We start from the raw sequence: 26,358 nt of genomic DNA on the forward strand, positions 1-26,358 counted from the left end.
AGGACAGATAAACTGCTTCTCAGATAAGGTCAAATTCAAGGAGTTCATCATCACCAAGCTCTTATTATATGAAATGTTAAAGGGACTTACCTAAGAAAAATAAGATAAAAAAGATGAACAGTGAAAGGACAGCAAACTCACAGTTATTAAGAACCACACCTAAAACAAAAGCAAACTGAGAGGACAGCTAGATCAGGAGCAGAACCATAGAAATGATCACATGGAGGGTTAGCAACAGGGGAGTGGGAGAAGGAGAAGGGGGGAGAAGGTACAGAAAATAAGTAGCATAGATAGTAGGTAGAAAATAGATAGGGGGGAGGGCAAGAATAGTATGGGAAATATAGAATCTAAAGACCTTGAGACACGTGGTCATAAACTAGAAGGGGGGGAATGGTGAGGGAGGGGGTGTGCAGGTGGAGAGGAATGAAGGGGGGAAATAGAACTGTAATGGCATAATCAATAAAATTTATTTTTAAAAAAAGATAGTAAATTTTATGTTATGTGTTTTTACCACCATCTTTAAAAAATTCTTTCAGCCCTGACTGGTATAGTTCAGTGGACTGAGTGTGGCCCTGAGAACCAGAGGATCGAGGTTCGATTCCCAGTCAGGGCACATGCCTGGGTTGCAGGCCAGTTTCCAGTAGGGGACCCACAGGAGGCAACCATACACTGATATTCTCTCCCTCTCTCCTTCCCTTCCCCTCTAAAGATTATAATAAATAAAATCTTTAAAAAAATTCTTTCAGACTATATTCATTTTGAAAAATATGTACACTATGCAGTTAACTCAAATAAATCTCTAACTGAAGGTATTCCACAAGTAAATTTGAGGAGTAAATGTTTCTTATTTGGGGAAGGGGCACCATTTAAGGAAGTAAAACTTGTAAAAAAAACTTTCCCTACTAAGATATAAAATAGTTTCCTCCAGGAAAGGCAAAAGATACTATATAGCATTAGTGTAGAAGCATAACATATAAGAATGGGTCATTTATAAGTAGTATGTACATAAGCACAAAACCATCTTATATGGAAAGTTTTTATCTATATTCTTTAGTAACATGCTCTTTCAAGTTTTTTTTCTAGGTCTCTTTAGCTGGTTCTATAGTAACTGCTCTTTCCTCTTTTGATTTTATTTGTTCTTCTATGGATCTTTCTAAACTTACATCATGTAATGAAAACTGAACAAAGCGCTGCAGGTAAGAAAAGACTTTAATTATGTGAAGGCCTAATGGCATACTGTTTAAAAGAACAGGCGCTAAGGTTAAATTGCCTGTGTCTGACATTCAGAATCCTTGACTTATTAGCTCTATAATCTTGGCATACTACTTATCTTCTCTTAAGCTTCAGTTTCCTCATCTGTAAAATAAGAATATTATCTGCCTCATAGGGTTGTTAAAAGGATTATATCTGAGATAAACAAATCCAATAGTGCCTGGCACAAAGTGCTTAATAAATGTAAGTTGGTGTGGTTGCTGTTGTTATTTAAAGGGGTTGTTTTAAATTTAGGCCCATAGTTCTTGCCTAAACTTCTGCAGTAATGTTATTTCCTAACTGATCTTGGCTTCAATTTTCTTTTCTCTACAATTACCCTCCATACTATGCCCATAATTATCTTTTCAAAATAAAAATTTGACAATATTGGCAATGGTTTCTTAAATACGACACCAAAAACATGGGCAACAAATGAAAAAATACATAAAATTGGATTTCATCAAAATAAAAACTTTTGTCCATCAAAGGACACTATGGATAGAGTGAAAAGACAACCCACCAAGCCAGGAGAAAATATTTGCAAATCATATATCTGATAAGGGTTTATATCTAGAATAAGTAAAGAATTGCTACAATTTAACAAATCAAACAATCCGATTCAAAGATGGGCAAAGATCTTGAAGAAACATCTCCCCAAAGGAGATTTAAAAATGGTCAGTGATGAAAAGATATTCAACATCATTAGTCATCAGAGAAATGCAAATCAAAACCACTGTGGAATACAACCTCACACCCACTAGGAAGGCTATTATAAACAAACAAACAAACAAACAAACAAGGAATGATGACAAGGATATGGAGAAACTGTAACTCTTATGCTTTGCTGGTGGGAATGTAAAATGGTGCAGCCACTATGAAAAACAAGTTTTATAGTTTCAAATATAGAATTGCCATGTGACCTAACAATTCCATTCCTAGATGCACACCCAAGAGAAATAAAAACAGAGACTTAAACAGATCTCTGTGTATCAATATTCAAAGGAGTGTTATTCATAAAAGCCAAAAGTTGGAAACAAGTGCCTGTCAATAGATGAATGAATAAACAGAATGTAGTATATTCTATACAATGCAATATTATTTAGCCACAAAGAGCAAGTTCTGATACATATTACAACATGTAGAAATCTTGAAAACATTATGCTGAATAAGTTAGATACAAAAGGACAAATAGATATGATTCCACTTATATGAAATATCTATAGAGTAGACAAGTTCATAGAAACAAAAAGTAGAACAGAGAGGTTAGCAGGGGCTGGGGGAGGCAGTTATTGCCAATGGGTACAGAGTTTTTGTTTGAGATTATAAAAAAAAAGTTCTGTATATGGATAGTGGTGGTAATTATGTAGCATTGTAAATGTAGTTAATGCCATTGAATTGTAAACTTAAAAGTGATTAAAATAATAAGCTTTATGTTATTTATATTTTACAATAAAAAACAGTAATAGTCTAGCCCCACATATCTTTATCGGTAGCAACAAACTCCCTTCCCTCTCACCACCAGTGAAAGTACAAACATACTTTCAAGCATCTCTAAATTACCTTATCATCCTCCTGTCCTAACCCCTTTCTAAGTTTGGTAAACTACTCTTCGTCCATTGAGATTCATCTTTAGTGAATCCTTTCTTTTCTGACTTACCTCAAGCTGTTAATTAACTGTTCTTTTGTACTTACAAGTCCTTTCACAAATAATTCTACTATAGCATTTAATCATGCATTATATTGAGTTGACCAAAAAGTCCATTTAGTTTTTTTCCGTAAAATAAAAGACACATTTTTCATTTTCACTAATAACTTTATTGACTTGGACATTTTGAGTATGTTGATTATCTCCTACTACTGGCTTCTGGTGGGTAGAGGCCAGGGGTGCTGCTAAACATCTTCCAATGCATAAGACAGCCCGACAGCCAAGAATTATTTGATTACAATGTCAGTAGTGTTAAGCAACTTCGAAAACCACTTTTGACACATTTGATCAGTCACAGCACCTTCTCCATACACTGCATATGTCTTTTTTTGCATTACAGTTGTGTTTTATCTTTCTTCAAATAATAAAACATGCCAAAAATGGTGTGTATCTTTTCTTTTTAATGCACGCTGATACGACAGCTGTCACAATACAATTTAACAAAATTGTTTTGAATGATGTTAAAGACAACTAAGCACTACTGCAGCCATTATAGGTAAAAAATGTAATAGAGTTTTTGGCTAACCCAAAAGATTATTTCTCTATGTATTTCCCCATTAGATCCAGTTCCTTGAGGACAAGTATTAAATCATATCATCTTTCTATCTCTAGCAGGTAGAACATGGTAAATATTCAACTTTCCCAAATAAATTACTTATGCATATACTGTGCTTTTAAAGTAATAAAGCACTATCAGTAAAAGGACTTATTTCAACCTTTATGAATTTATTTCAAATTAGTTTCCAGCTTATGAGATAAGCCCCCAGTGTTACGTAATAAATAAGATAACTCTCTTTTTTTCATTATAATACCACTAAACTAATCCCAGGGTTTTCTTCATTCAATTGCTAAATTGAATCAAAAAATATTTTTGAGTTTCTAAATGAAGAAAACACTAACTAGATGGGTACTCATGCATTTCAAAGAAAGGATACATTCTATGTATGCTAGAATACATACATAGAATGTTCTATGTATGTTCTGTGGTTCTGAATGTTCTTACATCACAATATTTTATGTTTCTCAGAAAAGTAGGATAACCAGGTATGTGGATAGTATCTGTGGTAACCCTAGCACATATTTATGCATACTCTGGTTAACACCCAGTGCAACCTGCTAAATCAATCATCAAATATTTACTGAGTCCACTCATAGCACATAATGCCAAATATGTAAGTGTTTACAAAGTTTAGAGTATGTTTTTGTAGTCAAGAAATTCACAAAATAAAGGTAGAAGACATGAAAAAAGTGGATCCACTATATATGTGCAAATATGGTCATTCACTCAACAATTTTTAACCAGGTATAAACCAGGTACTCAAAACATATGCCAGGAATGGTGGGAATACAAAGAATAGAACATACAGCTCTGCCTAGCTCACAATCTAGTTATGGAGAAACAATAAAAAATAAATAATTAAGGTAATTAACATTGACAACTCTTCCTCAAAACTCTTTTCCCTTGGCCTACATGATACCACAGTACCAGCTTTTTCTTACTCTCTCTAGCTACTTGTCCTCAGTTATTTAAACCTGCTCCTCCTCTCCTACCCTTATATGTTGCAAGTCTCTGCAACATATAAGCATCTCACTCTAGACCTAGGCCATTCCTATGACTTCAACAACTATTACAGATAAATACATTCTTAGTCATTTCTGCTGAGTTCCAGTTATTTCCAACTGTCTGGTTGTTATTTTATAGATTCCTCAAACTCAACTTACTTAAAACTGTACACTTCTCAAGCTAACTTCTAGGTTCCTTCCTGAGGTCACAGCACCACCATCGGCTGGGTTGCACAAACCAGTATCAAGGGATTCATCTTTGACTCTCCATCACCCATTAAATGTACTACAAAATCTTGTTAATTCTATTTCTCCCCATGTCTGCTCCTTAAATGACCCAATGTTTCTCCATCAAGATGCTACTGGCATTTGGAGCAAGAGAGTTCTTCAAAGTTGAGATGCTCTCCTGAAATACAGAACGTTTAGCCTTCCAGGATCCATGCCTAAATGTCATTGACACTCCCCAGTCATTAGAACTAATCAAAATCCCCTCCTGAGGCTGGTACTGGCCAGGTTAAGAATTATACTGTGCTTAGTTGAAGACTCCATAATCTTTTATCAGCACTATTAAAACATTTTTTTAAATAAAAACCTTATAAGTAATTCTTTTCCTACATCAACTTTTTCTTCCCTCCAATCATTTTTCTATTTTATAGCCAGAGTAATGTTTTAAGATCAATTTGATCAAGTAACTCCTCTATTTAAAACTGATGTTTCTGACATTAGGAGAAACCATTTAGTCTTTCGCCATTAAGAATAATGTTAGTAGACAAGATGGCAGTGTGGGTAAACACGGCTCACCACCTCTTACAACCATATCAAAAGCACAAATAAACTATGGAACAACCAGCATTCAGAACCATGAGAAACTGAATGAATGGAAGTCCTACAACTACAGAATTATAGAAGAAACCACATTGAGACTGGTAGGAGGGGTGGTGACATAGAACATGCTGATCCCACATCTGCATGTGATGTATAAAAATCAGGAGTGATAGCTCAGCAGCCAGCAGTCCCAAACTAGGCCCTCCACCCAGAGTTCCAGTGGCAGGAAGGTAGGTCTCCATAACTTCAACCAGCAGGGACTGAGACTGTGTAAGACAGAAAAATGCTAGAATCTCAGGCAGTTCCTCTTAAAGGACCCACGCAGAGACTTACTCAGTCTCATTTTCTCTAAGCTTCAGTACTAGGGCAGTAGATTGAAAGGCATGAGACATATGAAGAGAAACTGAATTGTCAGGCATCAAGGCAAGAGCTAAGGGCAGCATTCTCCAAGACAAACGTGCTGGCAGAGGCCTTGTTCCTTTTCTGAGCCCTACCCCTACAGAGACACAGAGCCAGCAGGCAGGGACTGTCACTGAGACTCCATCAACCTGGCCCACAATGTTCGCCCCAACGTGGTAATTCCCTGAGGCCCTGTCCCACCCAACTTTCAGGCCCACCCAAGCTGTTTCCAGTGTCTTTTCCATATGGATGGCCTGTCTTGGACCATGCTTCAGATTTTCCTAAATTCTCTCAAACATATGGCAATCTGGCTTTATCGAGCCCCTTATCTCTTGCTAAGTGGCCCCAGGCCCAGCACTAGCAGCAGCTGGCTTTGGTTCAGAACTTGGCCTTTCCTGGGCATATTTAAACCCAGCACAAGTAGCATCTATCTGCAGATCATTTTGTACCTAATTCTGTGTGACCCTAGACAGAACACAAGTGGTAGCTGACTCTGGACATGACAACAGCAATCAATGCTCAACTACAAGAGGAGTGTGTACTCAGCCCACACAGTAAGTACCCATCTTGGATAATAGGGGAGGATGTGCCAAAGGACCCTACGGGATACCTACTACACTAAGCCACTCTATCAAGCCTGGGAGCTATAGTAGCTCTACCTAATACATAGAAACAAACACAGGGAGGCTGCCAAAATGAGGACACAAAGAAATATAGCCCAAATGAAAGAATGGAACAAAACTCCAGAAAAGAAGCTAAACAAAATTGAGAAAAGTAATCTATCAGATTCAGAGTTCAAAATACCATTTACAAGGGTGCTCAAGGAACTTAGTGAGGACCTCAACAGCATAAACAGGATCCATAAAGAAACAAAGGACATGCTAATTGAAATAAAGAACAATCTACAGGAAATCAATAGTAGAGTGGATGAAGCTGAGAGTCAAATCAGCAATATGGAAAATAAGAAAGCAAAAAACAACCAATAAGAACAGCAAGAAAAAAAAGAATAAAAAAAAAAAACAAATATAGTGCGAGGAGCCTGTGGGACAACTTCAAGCATACCAACATTCTCATCAAAGAAGTACCAGGTGGAGGAAGAAAATGGCAAGAAATTGGAAACCTATTTGAAAAAAGTAATGAAAGAAAACTTCCCTAACTTGGAGAAGGAAACAGACATACAAGTCCAGGAAGCACAGAGAGTCCCAAAACAAGATGGATGCAAAGAGGCCCACATCAAGACACATCATAATTAAAATACCAAAGGTTAAATACAAAGAATCTTAAAACCAGCCAAAGGAAAGCCATTAGTTACCTACAAAAGAGCTCCCATAAGACTGTCAGTAGATTTCTCAAAAGAAACTCTGCAGGCTAGGAGGGATTGGCAAGAAATATTCAAAGAGATGAAAAGCAAGATTATTCTGCCCAGCAAAACTATCACTTACAATTGGAGGACAGATAAAGAGCTTCCCAGACAAGAAAATGCTAAAGGAGTTCATCATCATTAAACCAGAATATATGACATGTTAAAAGGTCTTCCTGAAGATAAAAAATATGAACAATAAAATGGCAATAAATACATATCAACAACTGAATCTAAAAAAACTAGCTAAGCAAACAAACAGAACAGAAAGAGAATCATATGTGCAGAGAATGTTTTGATGGTTGCCAGACGAAAGGGGGCATATGGAATGGGTGAAAAAGGTAAAGAGATTAAGAAGTACAAATTGGTAGTTACAGAATAGTCGTGGGGATGTAAAGTACAGCATAGGAAACAAAGTAGCAAAGGAACATGTATGCAGGACCCATGAACATGGACCACAGTGTGAGTATTGCCTGAGGAAGAGTGAAGGGAGCTGTGTGGAGGGCCACAAAAAGGGAAAAATTTGGAGAACTGTAATTGCAAAAACAATAAAATATAAAAAAGGATAATGCTAGCTATGGAGTTTTGATAGCTACCCCTTATCAATTTGAGGAACTTTTCTTCTAATCCTACTTTGCTGAGTTTTTTAAAAAATCATAAGTAGGTACTAAATATGCCAAATGCTGTTCTGCAAGAATATCCGATTTCACTTGTTCTGTACAATAAGGAAAGAAAAAATAAAATAAAAAGCATCCAACTGGAAAGGGAGGTAAAAACTGTCTTTACTTTCAGTTAACTTTATTGTGTAAAGAGAATTCTAAGATATATATATATGCACACATATATAAAAATATATAAAATATATTATATATATACATATTTTAAAAACCTATTAGTAACGTATTGTAGTGGCTATTTTTGGTAGACTCCTTAGAATTCCTTAGATTCCATTAGTACTAGAATAAGTTAGTTCTAGCTCAGGGAAATGATCAATATACAAAAATTAATAGCACTTCTATACACCTGCAAAGAAAAATGGAAGTAAAAATAAAACTCCATTTCTTATAACATCTGCTATGTAAAGTATACTTAGTAATAAATGTAATGAAATACATGCAAGTCCTAAACCCTGAAAACTATAAAATGTTGCTGCAAGAATTTAAAGACCTAAAAATAGATACACCATGTTCATGGATTAGAATAGTCAATATTAAGATTCAAATCACTCCACAATGATTTATAGAATTACTATGGGTTGAATTGTGTACCCAGAAAGCTTTATTGAAATCCTAACCCCCTGGAACCTGTGAATGTGACCTTGTAATAGAGTCATTGATGATGTAATCAAGTTAACATAAAATCATATAAATTAGAGTAGGTCTTATTCCAATATGACTGGCATCGTTGTAAGAAGAGAAAACCGAATGCTACATAAAGGGTAGGTAGGGAAGATAACACCATGCAGGCATGAAGACACACAGACATATTGGGAAGACAGCCGTGGAAGATGGAGACAGAGACTGGAGTTATGCTGCCATAAACCAAGGAACACCTGAGATTGTCAGAAGCTAGAATTTCCCCCTCCTCAGTAGGAAATTGATCCTGACAACATCTTAATTTTGAACTTCTAATCTCCAAAACTGTGAGATAAGAAATTTCTATTGTTTTAAGCCACCCAGTTTGTTACAGAAAACCTAGGAAACCAACAGACATAGTGAATACTAAAGTTATTTAATTTGCTGACAACTGCTTTATATAAAAATATGTATTTATATTTTATACATCATTTTATATTTTAAAATACGCATATATATGTAAAATACTGTGTGGCAAATACAGTTTACTGGAAAGAGCAAGCACTTTTAGAATCAAATAGATCTGAGTTTTGAATTCTGTCATTTTCCTAACTCTCGTAAGCCTGTTTCTTCATCCATGAGGATTCATGAAATAAAATTCACTTTTTACTTTCATGAAGTAAAAGGTTGTCCAGTACAGAGTTTGATATCAATAATGTTAGTTCCTTTCTTTCCTGGATGCATTGGTATAGTTAATTCTGAAAAGTTTAGTCCCATATTGTTTTTTAATCCACTTTCATTTATTTACTTTTCAATAAGTAAATCCTTGAAGGATACAGCATTACATAGATTCTGTGTCCAATGGCCTTATCAGAAAGGAGGCTTTGGAATTTAGCACAAACAATTCCATTGTTTCCTTGAGTACAGGTTACCTTTATTACTCTGGTTTTGTTTTGTTTGCCATCAGGAGTCACTGTGTCAATCTTTGCTTTGTATATATAAGAATGTCTCTTACCTAGATAGAATTCAGTTTTATCTCAAGCATAAACACCTTCAAGTTTAAGAAGAGCTGTGTGCTCCCTTCTGGTTCCGGAGACCCTGCTCATAGCCAGAAAAAATGGCCTTGGACCACAGCCTTCCAGACATATTTGTCATTATACAAAGTCCTATTCCCAGTGGGCCTATAGGCTCCAAGATGGTGGATAGAGTTGTATTGTTCTCTTAAAACCCAAATATAGGAGAGACTTCCGCCAAGATGGAGGCGTAGGTGGAAGCACTGTGCCTCCTCCCACAACCAAGTTTAAAAACAACAAAGTTTTAGCAACAAAAACGGAGCCAAACCACAGAAAATTGAACTATCTGGAAGACTGACAAAGAACCCTTCAGCCAAACTGGTAAGAGGGGCAGAGCCAGCAGCAGAGTGGGATCGGGCAGGAAAGATCCACCGGACTGACCCAGGCGCGCAACCCAAGCACAGGGCAGCCGTAGGTGGATCCCAGGTGTGGAGTAGTGGGTGGACCCACTGAGGGCGCAAGGTGGTGGACTCACTGAGAGCTGACCATGGTCACACATTCACGAGCAGATCAACCAGTGAAGGAGTGAGCGGTGAGACAGACCGTGCAGGGTCCAGTGGCAGGAAGCGGCAGAGGGGACCGCCATTGTCCCTCTCTGACCAGCCCCCCACATGCAGCGTCACAAACCAACAACCTGGGTGGCCACGCCCTGGTGAACAACTAAGGCTCCGCTCCTTATATGTAACAGGCATGAACAGATCAAAACATGGCTCAAGAACAACTCAGAGCCCCAGGGCTGATAAATCTAAGCAATGAAGAAATAGCCAAACTTTCAGATGCACAATTCAAAACACTGGTGATCAGGATGCTCACAGAACTGGTTGATTTTAGTCACAAATTACAGGAACATATGAAGGCTAAACTAATTGAAATGAAGGGAAATGCACAGAAAACCAATAGTAATGGAAAGGAAACTGGGACTCAAATCAAAGGAGTGAACCAGAAAGAGGAAAAAAATGACCAAACAGAAAAGGATGAAGAAACAAGAATTCAAAAAAATGAAGAGAGGCTTAGGAACCTCCAGGGCATCTTTAAACATTCCAACATCAGAGTTATAGGGGTACCAGAAGGGGAAGAGGAACAGCCACCACTGGAAAACTTATTTGAACAAATAATAAAGGAGAATTTCCTCAATCTGGCAAAGGAAATAGACTTCCAGGAAATCCAGGAAGCTCAGAGAGTCCCAAAGAAGTTGGACCCAAGAAGGAACACACCAAGGCACATCATCATTACATTAGCCAAGATTAAAATGAAGGAGAGAATCCTAGAAGCTGCAAGAGATAAGAGGACAGTCACCTACAAAGGAGTTCCCATCAGACTGTCAGCTGATTTCTCAAAGACACCTTATAGGCAAGAAGGGGCTGGAAAGAAGTATTCCAAGTCATGAAATCCAAAGACCTACATCCAAGATTGATCTATACAGCAAAGCTTTCATTTAGAATGGAAGGACAGATAAACTGCTTCTCAGATAAGGTCAAATTCAAGGAGTTCATCATCACCAAGCTCTTATTATATGAAATGTTAAAGGGACTTATCTAAGAAAAAGAAGATAAAAAAGATGAACAGTGAAAGGACAGCAAACTCACAGTTATTCAGAACCGCACCTAAAACAAAAGCAAACTGAGAGGACAGCTAGATCAGGAGCAGAACCATAGAAATGATCACATGGAGGGTTAGCAACAGGGGAGTGGGAAAAGGAGAAGGGGGGAGAAGTTACAGAGAATAAGTAGCATAGATGGTAGGTAGAAAATAGATAGGGGGGAGGGCAAGATTAGTATGGAAAATATAGAATCTAAAGAACTTGAGACACATGACCATCGGTAATGGCATAATCAATAAAATATTTAAAAAAAGAAAATAAAAATAAAACCCAAATATATTAATTAAATTGTCAAAACCATATTGAGCACTTACTGTACTGTGCTAAAAAGAGCTTAGAAACATATCCCCACTTTTCCTTTATCTCTCCCTTTCTTGTTTTCATATTTCTCCACTTTCTTTTGCTCCCATAATACTGAACAGAGTAATCCTGGGAGGTTCCATGGTCATAAACTGAACTGATTCTAGGAAAATGATCGTTTTAGTTGTGCAGAGAAAGCGTAAAAGTACATCTAAGGAGCTTCCTTACACCCATTGATAGAGGAAAAGAAACAGTGGTTTTAATGTGGCATGGGCTATCTGTCCTCTGAAGTGACAGGGAGTACTTTTTGAACTGTGACTTCACTAAGCAAGCAGAACTACATTTTTGTGGATGAAGACCTAAGTTTTTCCCCATTTTAGCTTCTTCCTTGGTAGAGAATTAATGTTTCCTTTGACTTAAAGTCCAAGGTTCCCTCTAGGCACAGGATAGGCTTGCAGTGATTTCAGTTTCTCACAGGTCTTCACCAGTGCTCTTTCTGATTCCTAATTAACTTTTATCTATTCTTCCCTGGCCAAATAACTCCACTTTGGAATGATGTTGCTCCAGAGCTTTTGATCAGTTGCCTCCCATGTCTAATTGTTTCTCCTGTCCTTGCTTCTTGAGACTTTCCTCCCTTAGCTTCGATGACAACCATTTTCTCTAATCTATCCCTCTTTCATTTAATGTTTATATATAACCTGTGCTGTCATCCTTAACACCAATTTCATTTCTTCATTCATCAGATACATGAGTTTCTACTTTGGGTCAGTTCCTGTGCTACATGTTGTGGATACAGCAGCAAATGAGAGACAGATAACAGTATATAGGATATGGAGCTTATAATTCAGCAGGGAATAGAGAGGAGGACCTAACATAGTTGAATGTTTTGGGGAAGACATTCTTTTTTTTTTTAATAATAAATTTTATTTAGTTACTTTTCAAGTACATTTTTTTATCTATTTCTCCCATCCCACCCCCCCACCCTATCTCCCCCCTCCCTCCAATTTCCCCTCCCCCAGTCCTCATCCCTGTGTCTTTCATACTTGTTCCTCAAAATCCCTCCCCCTTTTTCCCCTTAAATTCCCTTCCCTCTCCCCTCTGGTCACTGCCCACTTGTTCTCTATTTCAGTGTCTTTGTTTTTATTCTGTTTGCTTGTTTGTTTTATTCTTTAGCTTCCTGTCAAAGGTGAGATCATATGGTATCTGCCTTTCAATGCCTGACCTATTTCACTCAGCATAATGCTTTCCAGTTCCATCCATGTTGTTGCAAAGGGTAGGAGCTCCTTCTTTCTCTCTGCTGCATAGAATTCCATTGTGTATATGTACCACAATTTTTTGATCCATTCGTTTACTGATGGGCACCTAGGTTGCTTCCAGCTCTTGGCTATTGTAAATTGTGCTGCTATGAACATTGTGGTGCATAGGTTCTTTGAAATTGATGTTTTAGGATTCTTGGGGTATAATCCTAGCAGTGGAATTGCTGGGTCAAAAGGCAGGTTGATTTTTATTTTTCTGAGAAAATTCCATACTGTTTTCCATAATGGTTGTACCAGTCTGCAATCCCACCAACAGTGAACTAAGGTCCCCTTTTCCCCACAACCTCTCCAACATTTGTTGTTTGTTGCTTTGTTTATTATAGCCATCCTGACTGGTGTAAAGTGGTATCTCATTGTGGTTTTAATTTGCATCTCTATGATAGCTAATGATATTGAGCAACTCTTCATGTGTCTCTGGATATTCTGTACGTCCTCTTTAGAGAAGTGTCTGTTCAAGTCCTTTTCCCATTTTTTAATTGGGTTCAATGTGGGGAAGACATTCTTGAGAAGGAAAGTTTAGTTGAGTCCTTTAAAAAAGATTAGGCTTTAGTGAGGTAAAGAATGAGTGAGAGGTTTGGAGCAATAAGAAGCTTGGGAGAAATAAGAGGGTTCCGAGCGTAGGGCACAATATATTTCAAAGCACAGAATAGAGAAAAGCAGGAGAGTTTGAGGATCTAAAAGTATGTGGATTGGAGGGAGAATACAGGATGTTGGACTGAAAGGCTAGAGTCATATCGAGAAAAGATTTGTGAGCTATGTTAAGGGCAATAGGAAGCACTGATTGGCTCCTCCTCCCTGACTTTCATTGCTATATGTTAATTTTTATTTTTTTAACAACTTTCATTGAAGTATGATTTACAGTCAATAGACTGTTCTGTTTACATAATTTGTTGTCTTTGATAGCTTTAAACATCTGTGTAACCACCATTACAATCAAGATATAACACAATTTAACCTTCCCACCCCCCTCCCATTTCCTCTTATCCCTTTTTCATCCCTCCCTGTACCTCTGGCCTCAGGCAACAACTCTTCTGTTTTCTATCATTATAAATTAGTTTGCTTTTTCTAGAATATTATATAAATGAAATCATAAATATGTATTATTTTATGTTTGGCTTTTTCCACAGAGAATAATGATTTTGAGATTCATTTGTTATTGAGCATATCAGTAATTCAATCATTGTCATTGCTAAGAAATATTCTGTTGTATCCAGTCATATTCTGGATTTATCATATTTGATTCATCCATTCACATGGATAGAAATGCTGATAGAAATTTAAGTTTTTCTAAGGGTTGTGTTGTGTGTGTGTGTGTGTGTGTGTAAGAGAGAGAGTCTAACCACTGTGGACATTTGTGTATAAGTCTTGTGTGGTCATGTTTTTACTTCTCCTGGGTAAATACCACTGAGGTGTGAAGTGGCTGGGTCATATGGTGGGTATATAATTAACTTTATACAAAACCACTAAGCAGTTTTCTGAAGAGAGTAGTGTATCATTTCATACTCCCACAAGCAATATATGAGAGCTGTAGTTGCTCCACACCCATACTAACAGTTGATATTGTCAATCTTTTTAATGTTAGTCATTTTAGTGGTTGTGTAATGGTGTCTCATGGTGGTTTTAATTTGTATTTTCTTAATGACTAATGAATGATATTGAGCATCTTTTATGAGCTTATTTGCCATTCATAAATCTTCTTTGATAAAATGTCTATTCAAATCTTTTGCACATTTTAAAAACTGGGTTGTCTTATTAATGAGTTATAAGAAGTTTATATACAGGGTGGGGCAAAAGTAGGTTGTTCGTAGGTAAAATAATACAATAATATATAATATTACAAGAATAAAGTGTTTTGCATACTTAAAACTGTAAACCTACTTTTGCCCCACCCTGTATATTCTGGTAAAATTCTTTTGTCAGATACATATATGATAAATATTTCTTCCAATCTGTGTCTGGCTTTAGAAAGAAGTGACTTTTGAGGACCAAAGTTTTAAATTTTCATAGTCTGATTTATCTTTTTTTTCTTTATAGTTTAGGCTTTTTGTGACCTCAAAAAATCCATGCCTATGTATATTTTCTCCTGTGTTTTCTTCTAGAATATTTATAGTTTCATCTTTTACATTTCGGTTCATGATTCATTTCAAGTTAATCTGGCATATTTTGCAAGATAGCACTTATTGCTCTTTTTTCCCCCATAAGCATATCCAGTTGGCCCTGGCTGGGTGGCAAGGTTGGTTGGAGTGTCATGCCATACACCAAAAGGTTGCAGGTTTGATTCCCAGTCAGGGCATAAACCTTAGGTTGAGGGTTTGATCCTTAGGGTGCACACCAGAGGCAATAAACTGACGTTTCTCTCTGTGTTTGTCTGTATGTCTTTCTCTTTCTCAAATCAATAAATATATCCTCAAGTGAGGATTAAAAAAAAAGTGCTAGCCAATGTGACTCAGTTGGTTGGAGCATAGTCCCATAGACTGAGGGGTCACAGGTTCAATTCCCAGTCAGGGTACATACCCAGGTTGTGGGTTTGATCCCTGGTTGGGGCATACATAAGAAGGCAACCAACTGATGTCTCTCTCTCTCTCTCTCTTTCTCTGTGATTTCCTTCCTCTCTCTCCAAAAGCAAGGGAAAAAAGTCCTCATGTGAACATTTATAAATAAATAAATAAATAAATAAATAAATAAATAAATAAATAAAAGATACCCAGTTGTTTCAAAAAACATTTTTGGGCAGTGTTATAATTTTATTCAACAATCAACAGTTAGTTCTCATCCACATTAACTGTTCGTAGATTTTTGAAAGTGGTGACAGGTACACAGATGACCAACATACAGACCTTTTTTGGTGAAATCTGAATCTTCATTACGTTTTCTGGACAACCAGAACGGGATACAGTATGTAACATTCCTTATTCCTTTGGCCCAGAGAGCTTTGTTGAGCCTCGTGTCAATAAGCATATCTTGAGTTTCCATCTCCTCCATGGCAAATTTCCAGATCTCTTTGAGTGCACGAAGGGCGAACTTCTTGAAACCCACTCCATGCATGCACTTGTGGATGTTGATGGTGTATTCTCTGGTCACTACCTCGGGTCACTACCTCACTGATGACAGAATGGCCCTTCTTCTAGCCAGCCTTCTTTGCGGGAGCCATCATACTGGGCCGAGGTTGGAAAGAATGCAAGGTATTGTGGGAAAGAGAAAGCAGGGCTCTGTTTCAAAATTTTTTGTTGAAAAAACTTTCCTTTCCTTGTTAAACTGCTTTGGCACCTTTGTCAAAAATCAAGTGACCATATAGCCATGGGTCTTATTTCTGTACTCTACTCTCCAACAATTTATATGCCTATTTTTCATCAATACTACACTGTCCTGATCCTACATCTTTATAGTAAGTCTTGCAATCAGAGAGTTAAGTCCTTAAACTTTGTTCTTTTTGTAAATTTGGCTATCCTTATTTACATTTCCATATGTATTTTAGAATCAGCTTGTCAGTTTCTACAAAAAAAAAATAAGTCTGCTGGAGTTTCTATGAATCTTGTATTAGTTTCCTAGGGCTGCCAAAACAAAATACCACAAACTTGATGCCTTAAAACTACTGAAATTTATTCTCTCTCAATTCAGGAGGCTACTATTATGTTGTCTGTAGGGCCATGTTCTTTCTCTTGAAGTCTTTAGGGAAGGACCCTTCCTTGCCTCTTTCTTAGCTTCTGAGGTTTGCTGGCAATCCATTGGCTTGCAGATGTATCACTCCCATCAAGGCCTCCAACTTCACATGGCCTTCTTCCCTGTATGTCTTTGTGTATCAGTGTCCAAATTTTCTTCATAAGGATTCAAGACACTGGATTAGGGACCATCCTAATCTAGTAACCCATAACAGTGCATCAGCACTGAAGACTACAAAGAACTCATAGGAAAAAAATTTTAAATATGATCCTTCCTTAAGGAATGTAAAATTGCATCAAGAAGACAAGGTTAGCATATAAGTTGCCATTAGTAAATTGAAGAACGAAATTAATTAGTGTAGCTCAAATAATAAATACAAATTGTGCACAAAGAAGGAAAAGCATGCTCTAGGTCAGAAGCCCCAGGGAGCTTCATGGTGGATATAGATCAGATGCTAAAGATTAGTACAATCTCTTAGTAGAAAAGACACAGGAAAGAAGTAAGAGGTTAGAAGTAAAATGGCAGGAACAAAGGTACAGAAACAGGAATTAACATGACACAGAAAAGCAGTGGGGAGACAAAATTAAGCAAAACAACTTGTCTGGAACAGTTTGGGTTAGGAGATAGTGGGAAACAAAGGTAGCTGGAATTCTGACTTGATGAAGTGAATAATGCAGCCACTCTGAAAGTAAGGTTTGATGACTGAAAGAAACAGAGACCAGGGCAGGAGACTAGCTGAGAAGCTACTGCTCCCTTTCCAGTCAATGCTCTCTATTCTGCCATCAGGGATGGGTTTTTTCCCCATTATTCAATCAATTTCTCAACAGCCTGTTGAATTACTAAATATGAGAAAATGAAGGAACCAAAGATAACATCAAAATTTCTAACCTCAGTCTTAATAATGGTTGAATGAGCATTATTTAAAGGGACCAAAAAGGTAGGAAAGAGATATAGTTTGAAGAGGAGGTATGAGTTTTGTATGGTTTATGAATAACTTGAGGTAGCAGTTAAAACTAGAACTTGGCCAGATTATGGCAGGTGAGGGAGAGGCAGTAATTATAATGGGCAGCACATTAGAAGAACTGTAGAAGGATGATCCTCAAATTACAGAGGAGCAGCCAGACTTCAGGGTGTTGGCTAAGACCAATGTGGGAGGAGTCAACTAAGCCTAATTTGAAATGGACCAGGAAATGGGGGAAAAAAAGTCCAGCAAACAGGAGCAAAGGGTGAGGCATGTAAGCTGAAGCTGGTACTAGATCTTGGGCACAGATCTAGTCCCATTCTGAAGAGAAGGCAGGACAAAAATAAAGAAGTAGCTGTGGAAAAATAATAGCTAACAACACTTATTGAACATTTTTTTACTATGTGGTAGGCATTGTTCTAAACATTTTAATGAATTTATTCATTTAAACTTCACAAAAATAAGAAAGATAACTATCATTGTCCTCATTTTATAGATGAGCAAAGTGAGGCATACAGAGATAAAGTAATTTGTCCAAGGTTATATATAAACTGAATGGTGGAGCCAGGACTGAGCCCATAGTAATGAACATCTACTATGTACCAAGGTTTATACATATATAAATTTGGTATGTGTATGAGTATTGTGTACATACACAAAAACATGCACGCACACACACATATACAAACACTCACACAAGGATTTTTTTTTAAGATTTTATTTATTTATCTTCAGAGGGGAAGGGAGAGAAACATCAATGTATGGTTGCCTCTCATATGTTCCTTGCTGGGAACTGGCCTGCAACCCAAGCATGTGCCCTGACTGGGAATCGAACTGCAATCCTCTGGTTTGCAGGCCTGCACTCAATCCACTGAGCCACACCAGCCAGGGCAGGATTTTTTTTTTTTTTTTTTTAAGTACTAAGCTTCCCATCCTCTTTTCTGGCACATGACCTTTTCCCTATTCACCCAAAGGTATACACTGCCTCAGGGAAGATTATGAATGTTAAAGGGAAAAGAGGTCATTTATATTGTTCAGCTTCAAACCTCAAAATTGACTTTTTTTGTATTTGTAATAAAACAAATATTTTGAGGAGGACTTTTCCTACATTTTAACAGCTCTTTTTATTTATCGAAAGCTTGATTGGCCCCTCTGAACCACATAGCTTTAGTATAATATACAGGTAGCTACAATTCGACTTAGAGTAAGAGAAATATCCTATATCTAGGAAGCAGAAGAAAGGGCCTTTCTGACAGAGGAATGAAAAAGCAGTGTGTATGTCATGGATTCCCCTTGTTATGGGCAGAATTATGTTCCTCCAAAATCCACATGTTGAAGTTTCAAACCCTAATACTTCGCAATGTAATCCATTTAGAAATAAAGTCTTTAAAGAGTTGATTACATTGAAATGAGGCTATTAGAGTGGGGCCCCGATCCAGTATGACTGGTATCCTTAAAAGAAGAGGGAAGGGCCCTAGCCACGTAGCTTAGTTGGTTATAATGTTATCATGATACTCCAACATTTCGGGTTTGATACCAGGTCAGGGCACATACAAGAATCATCCAATGAATGCATAAGTAAGTGGAACAACAAACTAATCTTCCTTCTTTCCTTTCTTTCTCTCTCAAAGAATCAATAAATAATTAAATAAAAATAAATAAAAAGAGGAAGATACACTAGGGATGTGTAACCATCGCATGGTTATCCCACAAAGGAATAACCATGCGATGACCAAGTCTCAAGAGGGTGGCCATCTGCGAGCCAAGGAGATAAGCCCCAGAAGAAACCAACCTGCTGGCACTTCCCCCTTGAACTTCTAGACTCCAAAACTGTAAGAATATAAATTTCTGTTGTTTTTAGCCACCTGGTCTTTTATATGGTATTTTGTATGGCAGCCCTAACCAACTAGTAACACCCCTTTAGGCTGTAACCCTTTAGGGGGAAGGCAAAACAATCTGGTGATCTCAGATCTGTATAATACCCAGGTAGGTACTGTGATCCCTACTTTACAGATGAGAAAATAGGCCCAAAGTAGTTAAATAACTTGCCCCTAAATCACATATAAAAACTGAGCTGCAATTCTAACCTAATTTGTAGCCTTCAAACCTTGAAATGTTTCTTATCTACCGAACAAGAGAGACCCCCCCAAAACAGAATTATCTTCTGAAGGCAGGCCCCTTGTAGTACAGGCATCCCCCTATAGGTGAATATTCAAGGAATCCATCTGTATCAGTGTACCAGGTGATGTTGTTGTGAGAGGCTGTGTTCAGCTTCAGTGAATTTTTTTTGAAGGCTCTTTCAACACGTTTGTCCATTCCACATGGGTGATTTACAAGGGCACCTGCCCACATGGTGCTGAGTGTTCAGCAGTGTTTGACCAAAAATGGCATGACCCCCTCGCCCCACCTTCCCTAGTTACCCGATCTTGCCCTGAGCAACATTTTTTTGTATCCCCAGAGGAAAAGAAGTCTTCAAAGAGAAACGTTTTGCCAATGTGGAAGAGGTGAAATAAAAAACAGCAGAAGCACTAAAAGGCATCAAAATCGACAAATTCAAAAAAACTGTTTTGAGCAGTGGAAAAAACATCTCAATAGGTGCATTGCATCAAACGGAGAGTATTTCGAAGGTGACTGAATTTTAAACATGTAATAATAAATACACAATTTTAAAAAAATAAGTTCCGGGATTTTTTTTGGGGGGGTGTGGAGGAGGGTCCTACCTCACATGGGCTTTCCATTCATTTGGGAAATGAGTACAAAAGGGAACGGTGAAATTTTAGATCTGGAAGGGGATTTATTTATCCCTTTATTTTCTTGGTGAGGAAATTGAGGCTGTGGCCCAGAGAACTCAAGTAATTTCCCGAAGGTCACACAGTAATTTTAGTAGTAGGGGTGGAAACATAACCCAGGTTCCTATTCTAGTGTCTAGTGAATTTTGGGCAGCTGCTCCTAAAATCTTATTACCAGCCTCTCACTCTCAGAAGAGAGTACTTTAGTGTTATGGTTCATCTGAGGCTGCTCTCCAGGGAGGATAAGGATTCCTATGAAGTCAGCTGGAAAAATTTCCAGGACCTTTACAGCTTTCTCAAATCTGGGTCGGGGTCCAATAGCTTGATAGCTAAGGTCTGATCTAGGCAAGGCCACAGTGGAGTGATAATCTGGGGGCTTGGTGTTCCCTTAAAGGGTATGGCAGGCCTCCTCTTCCTTCTTTTTGAAAGATGAGAAGGGGGTGGTAATATGCAGAGGACAGGTCTGAACTAGGAACAGGCCACTTAATATCAAGCCCCAAATACTCCAAACTCCTTAGAATATGTTCAAAACTGTTTTTGAACAGTGGAAAAAAGTCTCAATAGGTATAATGCAGTAAATGAAGAGTACTTCAAAGGTGACTGAAGTTTAAACATGTAAGAATACACAATTTTTTATAAATAAATTCTGGGTTTTTTGGGGAGTGACGTCCCCCCTCATATACTTCTCCAGATATCAATGGAGTAGCAGCAATAAAGGAAGCACCTCTGAAGAACAAATTTCATTCATACTTCACCTAGACCAAGACCACCCTTCCCATTAGCAGTTCAGAGCCTCCTCATTGACCCCAAGAACACACATTCACAAGCACTACAACTATAGCATCTTTGTTGCTATAATAAGCTAAAAATATGGAATTGATAGATGAGTAAGAGACAAAGACTTGTAAACTAGCTGCATAGAATATTAGCCAAACAAAAGTAGTTAAGATACCTAGGAAAACATTTCCCAGTTAGAATGCTTTGTTATATTCTTCTGTACCATGGTAACAGGCTGTAAACATAGAAATCTGTGATCAAATTAACTGACACCAGTTTAAACAAAATTAAATAGGCTTCTTTACTAGATTTCTTAAAGACTTTATAAAAATTTCTGATGAAAGTGAAAGAAGAAAGTGCCAAAGCAGGCCTGTATTTGAACATCAAGAAGGCAAAAATCATGACTAAGGAACAAATACACAACTTTAACATAGATAATGAAGACACTGAAATTGTTAAAAATTTTTCTTACCTTTGTTCAGTCACTGATTCAAATGGAAACTGCAGCCAAGAAATCAAGAGAAGGCTGAGACTTAGAGGGGAAGCTTTGGAAAAATTAGGAAAAATCATCAAGAGCAAAAGTGTCATTAGAGGCCAAGGTTAAGATCATCCATACCCTCCTATTCCCAATTACTCTGTATGGATACAAAAGTTGGAGAGTGAAAAGGCTGACAGAAAAAAATTATAGATTTGAAATGCGCTGTTAGCTTTGCGCAGTGGCAGTATCGTAGCCAATGAGGTTTATCCGAGGCGCGATTATTGCTAATTGAAATGCGCTGTTAAAGGAGAGCTTTATAGACACCCTGGACTAGAAAGACAAACAAGGAGAGCAAATTCAGCCTGAAACATTGCTGGTGGCAAAAATGACAGAACTTTAAAGCTGTCCTACTTGGGCACATTATGAGAAGGCAGGGTTCCTTGGAAAAGACCAGAATGCTGAGAAAAACAGAAGGCAGCCAAAAAAGAGAAAGACCAAATATGAAATGGATTGCCTCCATAAAAGAACATAAGACATGAGTCTACAAGAGCTGAATAGGGATGTTGAGGAAGGACAATGTGGACATCACTCACTCACAGGTTCACAGAATCAGAGGTGATTCAATAACATGTAACAATTATGGACTCCAGGAAGAGGATATACTACTTACACTGGTTTCCTTTTTTCTATACTCTTTTCCACAGTGGTTGCACCAGTCTGTATTCCCACCAACAGTGCACTAGGGTTCCCTTTTCTCCACAACCTTGCCAGCACCTATTAATAATTCCTAGGACAGTATTCTGTTTAATACCACTTTTAGAAATGTTCCTCCAGGCCCAGAGACATATGAAATGATGCTCAGCATCACTAGCCACCAGAGATGCAAATTCAAACCACAAAGAGCTACCACTTCATACCAGTGAGAATGGCCATCATAAACAAATAAACAAATAACACGTGCTGGCAAGGTTGTGAAGAAAAGGGAACCCTAGTGCACTGTTGGTGGGAATGCAGACTGGTACAGCCACTGTGGAAAACAGTATGGAATTTCTTCAGAAAACTAAAAATGGAACTACATTTTGACCCGGCAATTCCACTGTTAGGATTATATCCTAAGAACCCTGAAACACCAATCCATAAGAACCTATGCACCCCAATGTTCATAGCAGCACAATTTATAATAGCCAAGTGCTGGAAGCAACCTAAGTGCCCATCAGTAAATGAATGGATAAAAAACTACGGTACATTTTGCTAAAGTTGAAACTTGAACTCTGGTCTTTCCCATTATGTGTACATACAATTATGGGCCATGCCTCACATTAAGAGATGAGAATTTTTTAACTAAATAAAATTAAAATTGAATTAAAAACAAAAACTATGGTGCATTTACACGACGGAATACTACAAAGCAGAAGAAAGAAGGAGCTCCTACCCTTTGCAACAGCAGGGATGGAACTGGAGATTATTATGCTAAGTGAAACAAGCCAGGCAGTAAAAGACAAATACCATATGATCTCACCTTTAAGTGAAACCTAATCAACAAAACAAACAAGCAGGAAAAATATAACCAGAAAAATTGAAATAAAGTACAATGTGACAGTAACCAAAGGGGAAATGGGTAATGGGGAGAAAAGGAGGAAGGGTTTTAAGGAACAACTATAAAAGACACATGGACAAAACCAAGGAGTGGGAGGTGGGGATGACTGGGGTGAGGAGTGGTGGGGGGAAAATAAAACAAATAAAATTTTAAAAAAAAGAAATGTTCCTCAAAAGAGAAAGCAAAGGCCCAAGAATAGAGTCTATTATTAGGTGGTTGGAGGGGGAAAAGATCCAGCAAAGAATACAGTAAGGAAAGCAGGAAGCAAATCTGGGGAGTTTAATATTATAGAAGTAAGAAGAAAGATAGTTTCCAAAAAGCTAGAGATAATCAACAGGACCAGACAGACTACTAAGAAGTTAAATAGACTGAGAATAAAAATGTTTTTTGGATTTCACTAGGAAGACTGTCACTTATGACCTTCAAGTGAATGGCTTCAGAAAGGGGAAGATAGAAGGCTGGCTGACTGAATAAATCAAGATTAGGGTGGAGATGAAAAAAAAAGTTGATGAAGCATTTACAAACCATCCATAATTGGAGTTTAGCTAAGAAAGGGAAAAAATTGGTTCATTGGGAGAAGGGAATATATAGAAGCATAAAACATTTCTTAGAATAGGTCTTCTTATACTTGTTTGAAGCATATATACTTGTTTGAAGTATAAGAAGCATAAATTTTCTTATACTTGTTTGAAGGTAAAAGTGAAAACCTACTAAAACTAATAATTACAGTACAGTAGAACAAAGAAATAGAGGCCAGAGCATAAATTACTAGAAAAGACTTATCTTTCATTTCAGATTGGAGAGAACTTCAATAGTAATATCTAACTATTCAGTCTGAAGACCTCATTTAAATACTAAAATATTTCACAGATTTCTGCCTGCTCCATACAAAAGAATTTTTGTTTTCAGAGTTCAGTATGTAGTATACATAAATTTGCTATACATCCTCTCAGAGGATGTCTATGTTGTGGTGAAGAGGAGGGGGTTACAGAGAAGCACTTACCTAGGGCCTCAATCTTTGTGAAATAGAACTAAGGTAGAGGCTGGTGACAATAAAGAAGTTAGGAGCTCATGGATATTTTAATTTATAATGATTTATATAAGTGATTTTGATATACAAAATAAAAACTTATAAATTATAAAAGAAACACACAAAAAACAATGCAAAAATTACCAAAAAGCACATAGAAAAGCATCTACTTATCCTACCCAGAAATTTTCACTACTCTGCTATACCAAAAGAAGTTTCATAAATCATAAATTAATATAGTTCCAATATGCTGGTAAGAACACAGACTATTTAGTAGCAGGTCTTTAGTTACAGTCCAGCTTTGAACTTTTAAAATTTAAACTTTGTATGGCTTTCCATCTGCATAAAACACCAACCATAATAGCTACTTAAGTGTACAAAATTTCATTTTTATTTCCTTTCAAAAACAAAGTACAATGACATGAGATTCTGTGGCACAGAACATACTTTTAGATTCTACCTTTTTGACTAATTTCATTAACAATTCATACTGAGTACATAATTTTGGATTAACTATGCCCAAGTCACAAATGTGGTGTATACATGGTTCCAGAGCTTAGCAAAACATTTTGGTCATAAAAAGGCAATAATATTTGATTCTTTAACTACTTAATACACTGACCTACTGAGATTTATGAAAAGCCACACTGCTTTATAAATATATGATTACCACCATAAGTAGAAGAGTTAGAGGAGGCTCCATTCTTGAAACAAAGAAATTAACACTGATCAGTTAATGGAATAAGGCTAAGGCAACAAAACCCACCCCAAATCTGGCAGTCTCCCGATTTGTGTATCTGTGAACCTAAGGCGGCCACATAGGCCAGATGATTACCACTGCCAGCTCAGCAACTGAGCGTGGAGAAAAGGCGGCATCCACACATAGGCCACTCTTGAGAAACAGAATTTACAGCCAGTTTCGTCTGGCAGGAACTGAGCAATGTGGCAGTGATAAACCAGGAAAAGTCCAGCAGAAGCAGGACTGTTGGTGGTGAAGGGGAGCCTCCGGGGATGCAATCCTGGAAGGCTAAGGCAGCCGCTAGTGGTCTAACACCCCCACCCCGGAGCTGACATTATGGGAGTTGAGGGGGGGAAGGGCTCGTCCTTACCTTGTCATCTTCGCATCTTTTTCCCAGGCCCTCCCTGGCCTGCAGTCGGCTGCTGAGGCGGCCGTAGTCGGCTTCCTTCTGGTCAATCTGCTTCTTGTGAGAGTCCACCAAGAGCAAGAGGTCCGAATTGCGCTTCTCCAGGCGCCCGCGGGCCACTTCGGTGCGCTGGACCTGGCCCTGCAGCTCGGCCACCTCCTCCTGAAGCAGGACGTGGCGGGAGGAGATGCTCCAGTAGTTGAAGGCGAGGATCGCGATCACTATCAGCAGCACCACCAAAACGAAGGAGGGCAGGCGGCCGCCCCGCCGGTTAGCCCCGAAACCCACCATGGGGACGAACCGGGCTGTCTGGGGGCCTCAGCGCCGACACCTGCCGGCAGAAGCTCAGGCCTCTGCTGAGTTGCCTGGGGGACGCGGCCCCAGGGCTGGCGGACGCGGCCCCACGGCTGGCGGAGGGAGTAGGCGGGCCAGTGAGCTCGCAGACTAGCCGGAGAAGGGGGCGGGGCCGCAAGCCCCTCCCCGCCCCCTCTCCTCAATTCAGGCCCAGAAGCGTTCGGGAGGCTTAAAAAATCACTCTGCAGCGGCAGAGAAGAACCAAAGAAACCTAACTACCCACACCTCCGGACCAGCACCTCAGGGTTAGAGGGCGGGGAAAGGAGCCGGAAGGGGGCGGATTTAATTCTAGCCCCGCCCATCGTCTGTGTGCCGGTCGCCTAGGGGGCCATTTCCTAGTTTCCGCTGACGCCCCTTCTTCTCGCGAGATAGTGGGCTTCTCTCGCCTTTTGCAGTCTTATCTCGCGACGGTTGAATGGCTAGGAGAAGTGTTCTGTTAGATTTGGCGGATTGTGTTAGTTGTTGCACCTAAATCGGAGTACCTTCAGTTTTTTTACCTGCTCAGATCCCTTAACCCAGGGTGTAGGGAGTACCTGCTCTGCCCCTCTTGAGAGTTTTTGTCTTTGAAGACTCTGGAATTGCGACCACTAAGCAGGGAAAACAGTAGGTGAGCTGCAGACAGAAAGATTTTGTACTTGCTTCAATAGAAGGAAATGTTCTTATGTTAACGATGTGGATAGAACACAAAACAAAAAGGACAGTAAAATAGCGGGGCCCTAAACATTTTGTTGCTTGAGAAAAGCAAGAAACACTAAGCTTTATATCTGAAAGGGGTGGTACCAGCCTAGTTTCCAAGGTTACTGCTTCCTCGAAAGGAAAGAATTTAAGAATGTGTGAGCTTCTGTTCTTAAACTTCAAGCTGGGCTTGAATGTTTTAGCT

At 38.5% G+C, this 26,358-nt stretch overlaps 1 protein-coding gene and 2 pseudogenes across 2 annotated transcripts in view; 1 reads left to right on the forward strand and 2 right to left on the reverse strand.

Moving 5' to 3' along the window:
• The window catches only part of GOLM2 (golgi membrane protein 2), a 113,611-nt gene extending 87,871 nt beyond the window's left edge, over positions 1-25,740 (reverse strand). For both annotated transcript variants that reach the window (XM_037151961.2, XM_037151952.2), the window contains exon 1: positions 25,089-25,740. In XM_037151961.2, the coding sequence (XP_037007856.2) occupies positions 25,089-25,415 (327 nt within the window). In that variant the 5' untranslated portion in view covers positions 25,416-25,740. The remainder of the gene's footprint in view (positions 1-25,088) is intronic.
• Positions 15,420-16,559, reverse strand: LOC119054113 (60S ribosomal protein L31-like; annotated as a pseudogene).
• LOC119054362 (uncharacterized) lies at positions 21,580-21,648 on the forward strand (annotated as a pseudogene).
• Positions 25,741-26,358: the final 618 nt, after the last annotated feature.

The sequence above is a fragment of the Artibeus jamaicensis genome, unplaced genomic scaffold (genome assembly GCF_021234435.1).
Source record: "Artibeus jamaicensis isolate MK-2021 breed Jamaican fruit bat unplaced genomic scaffold, CSHL_Jam_final contig_3201, whole genome shotgun sequence".
NCBI lineage: Eukaryota > Metazoa > Chordata > Mammalia > Chiroptera > Phyllostomidae > Artibeus > Artibeus jamaicensis.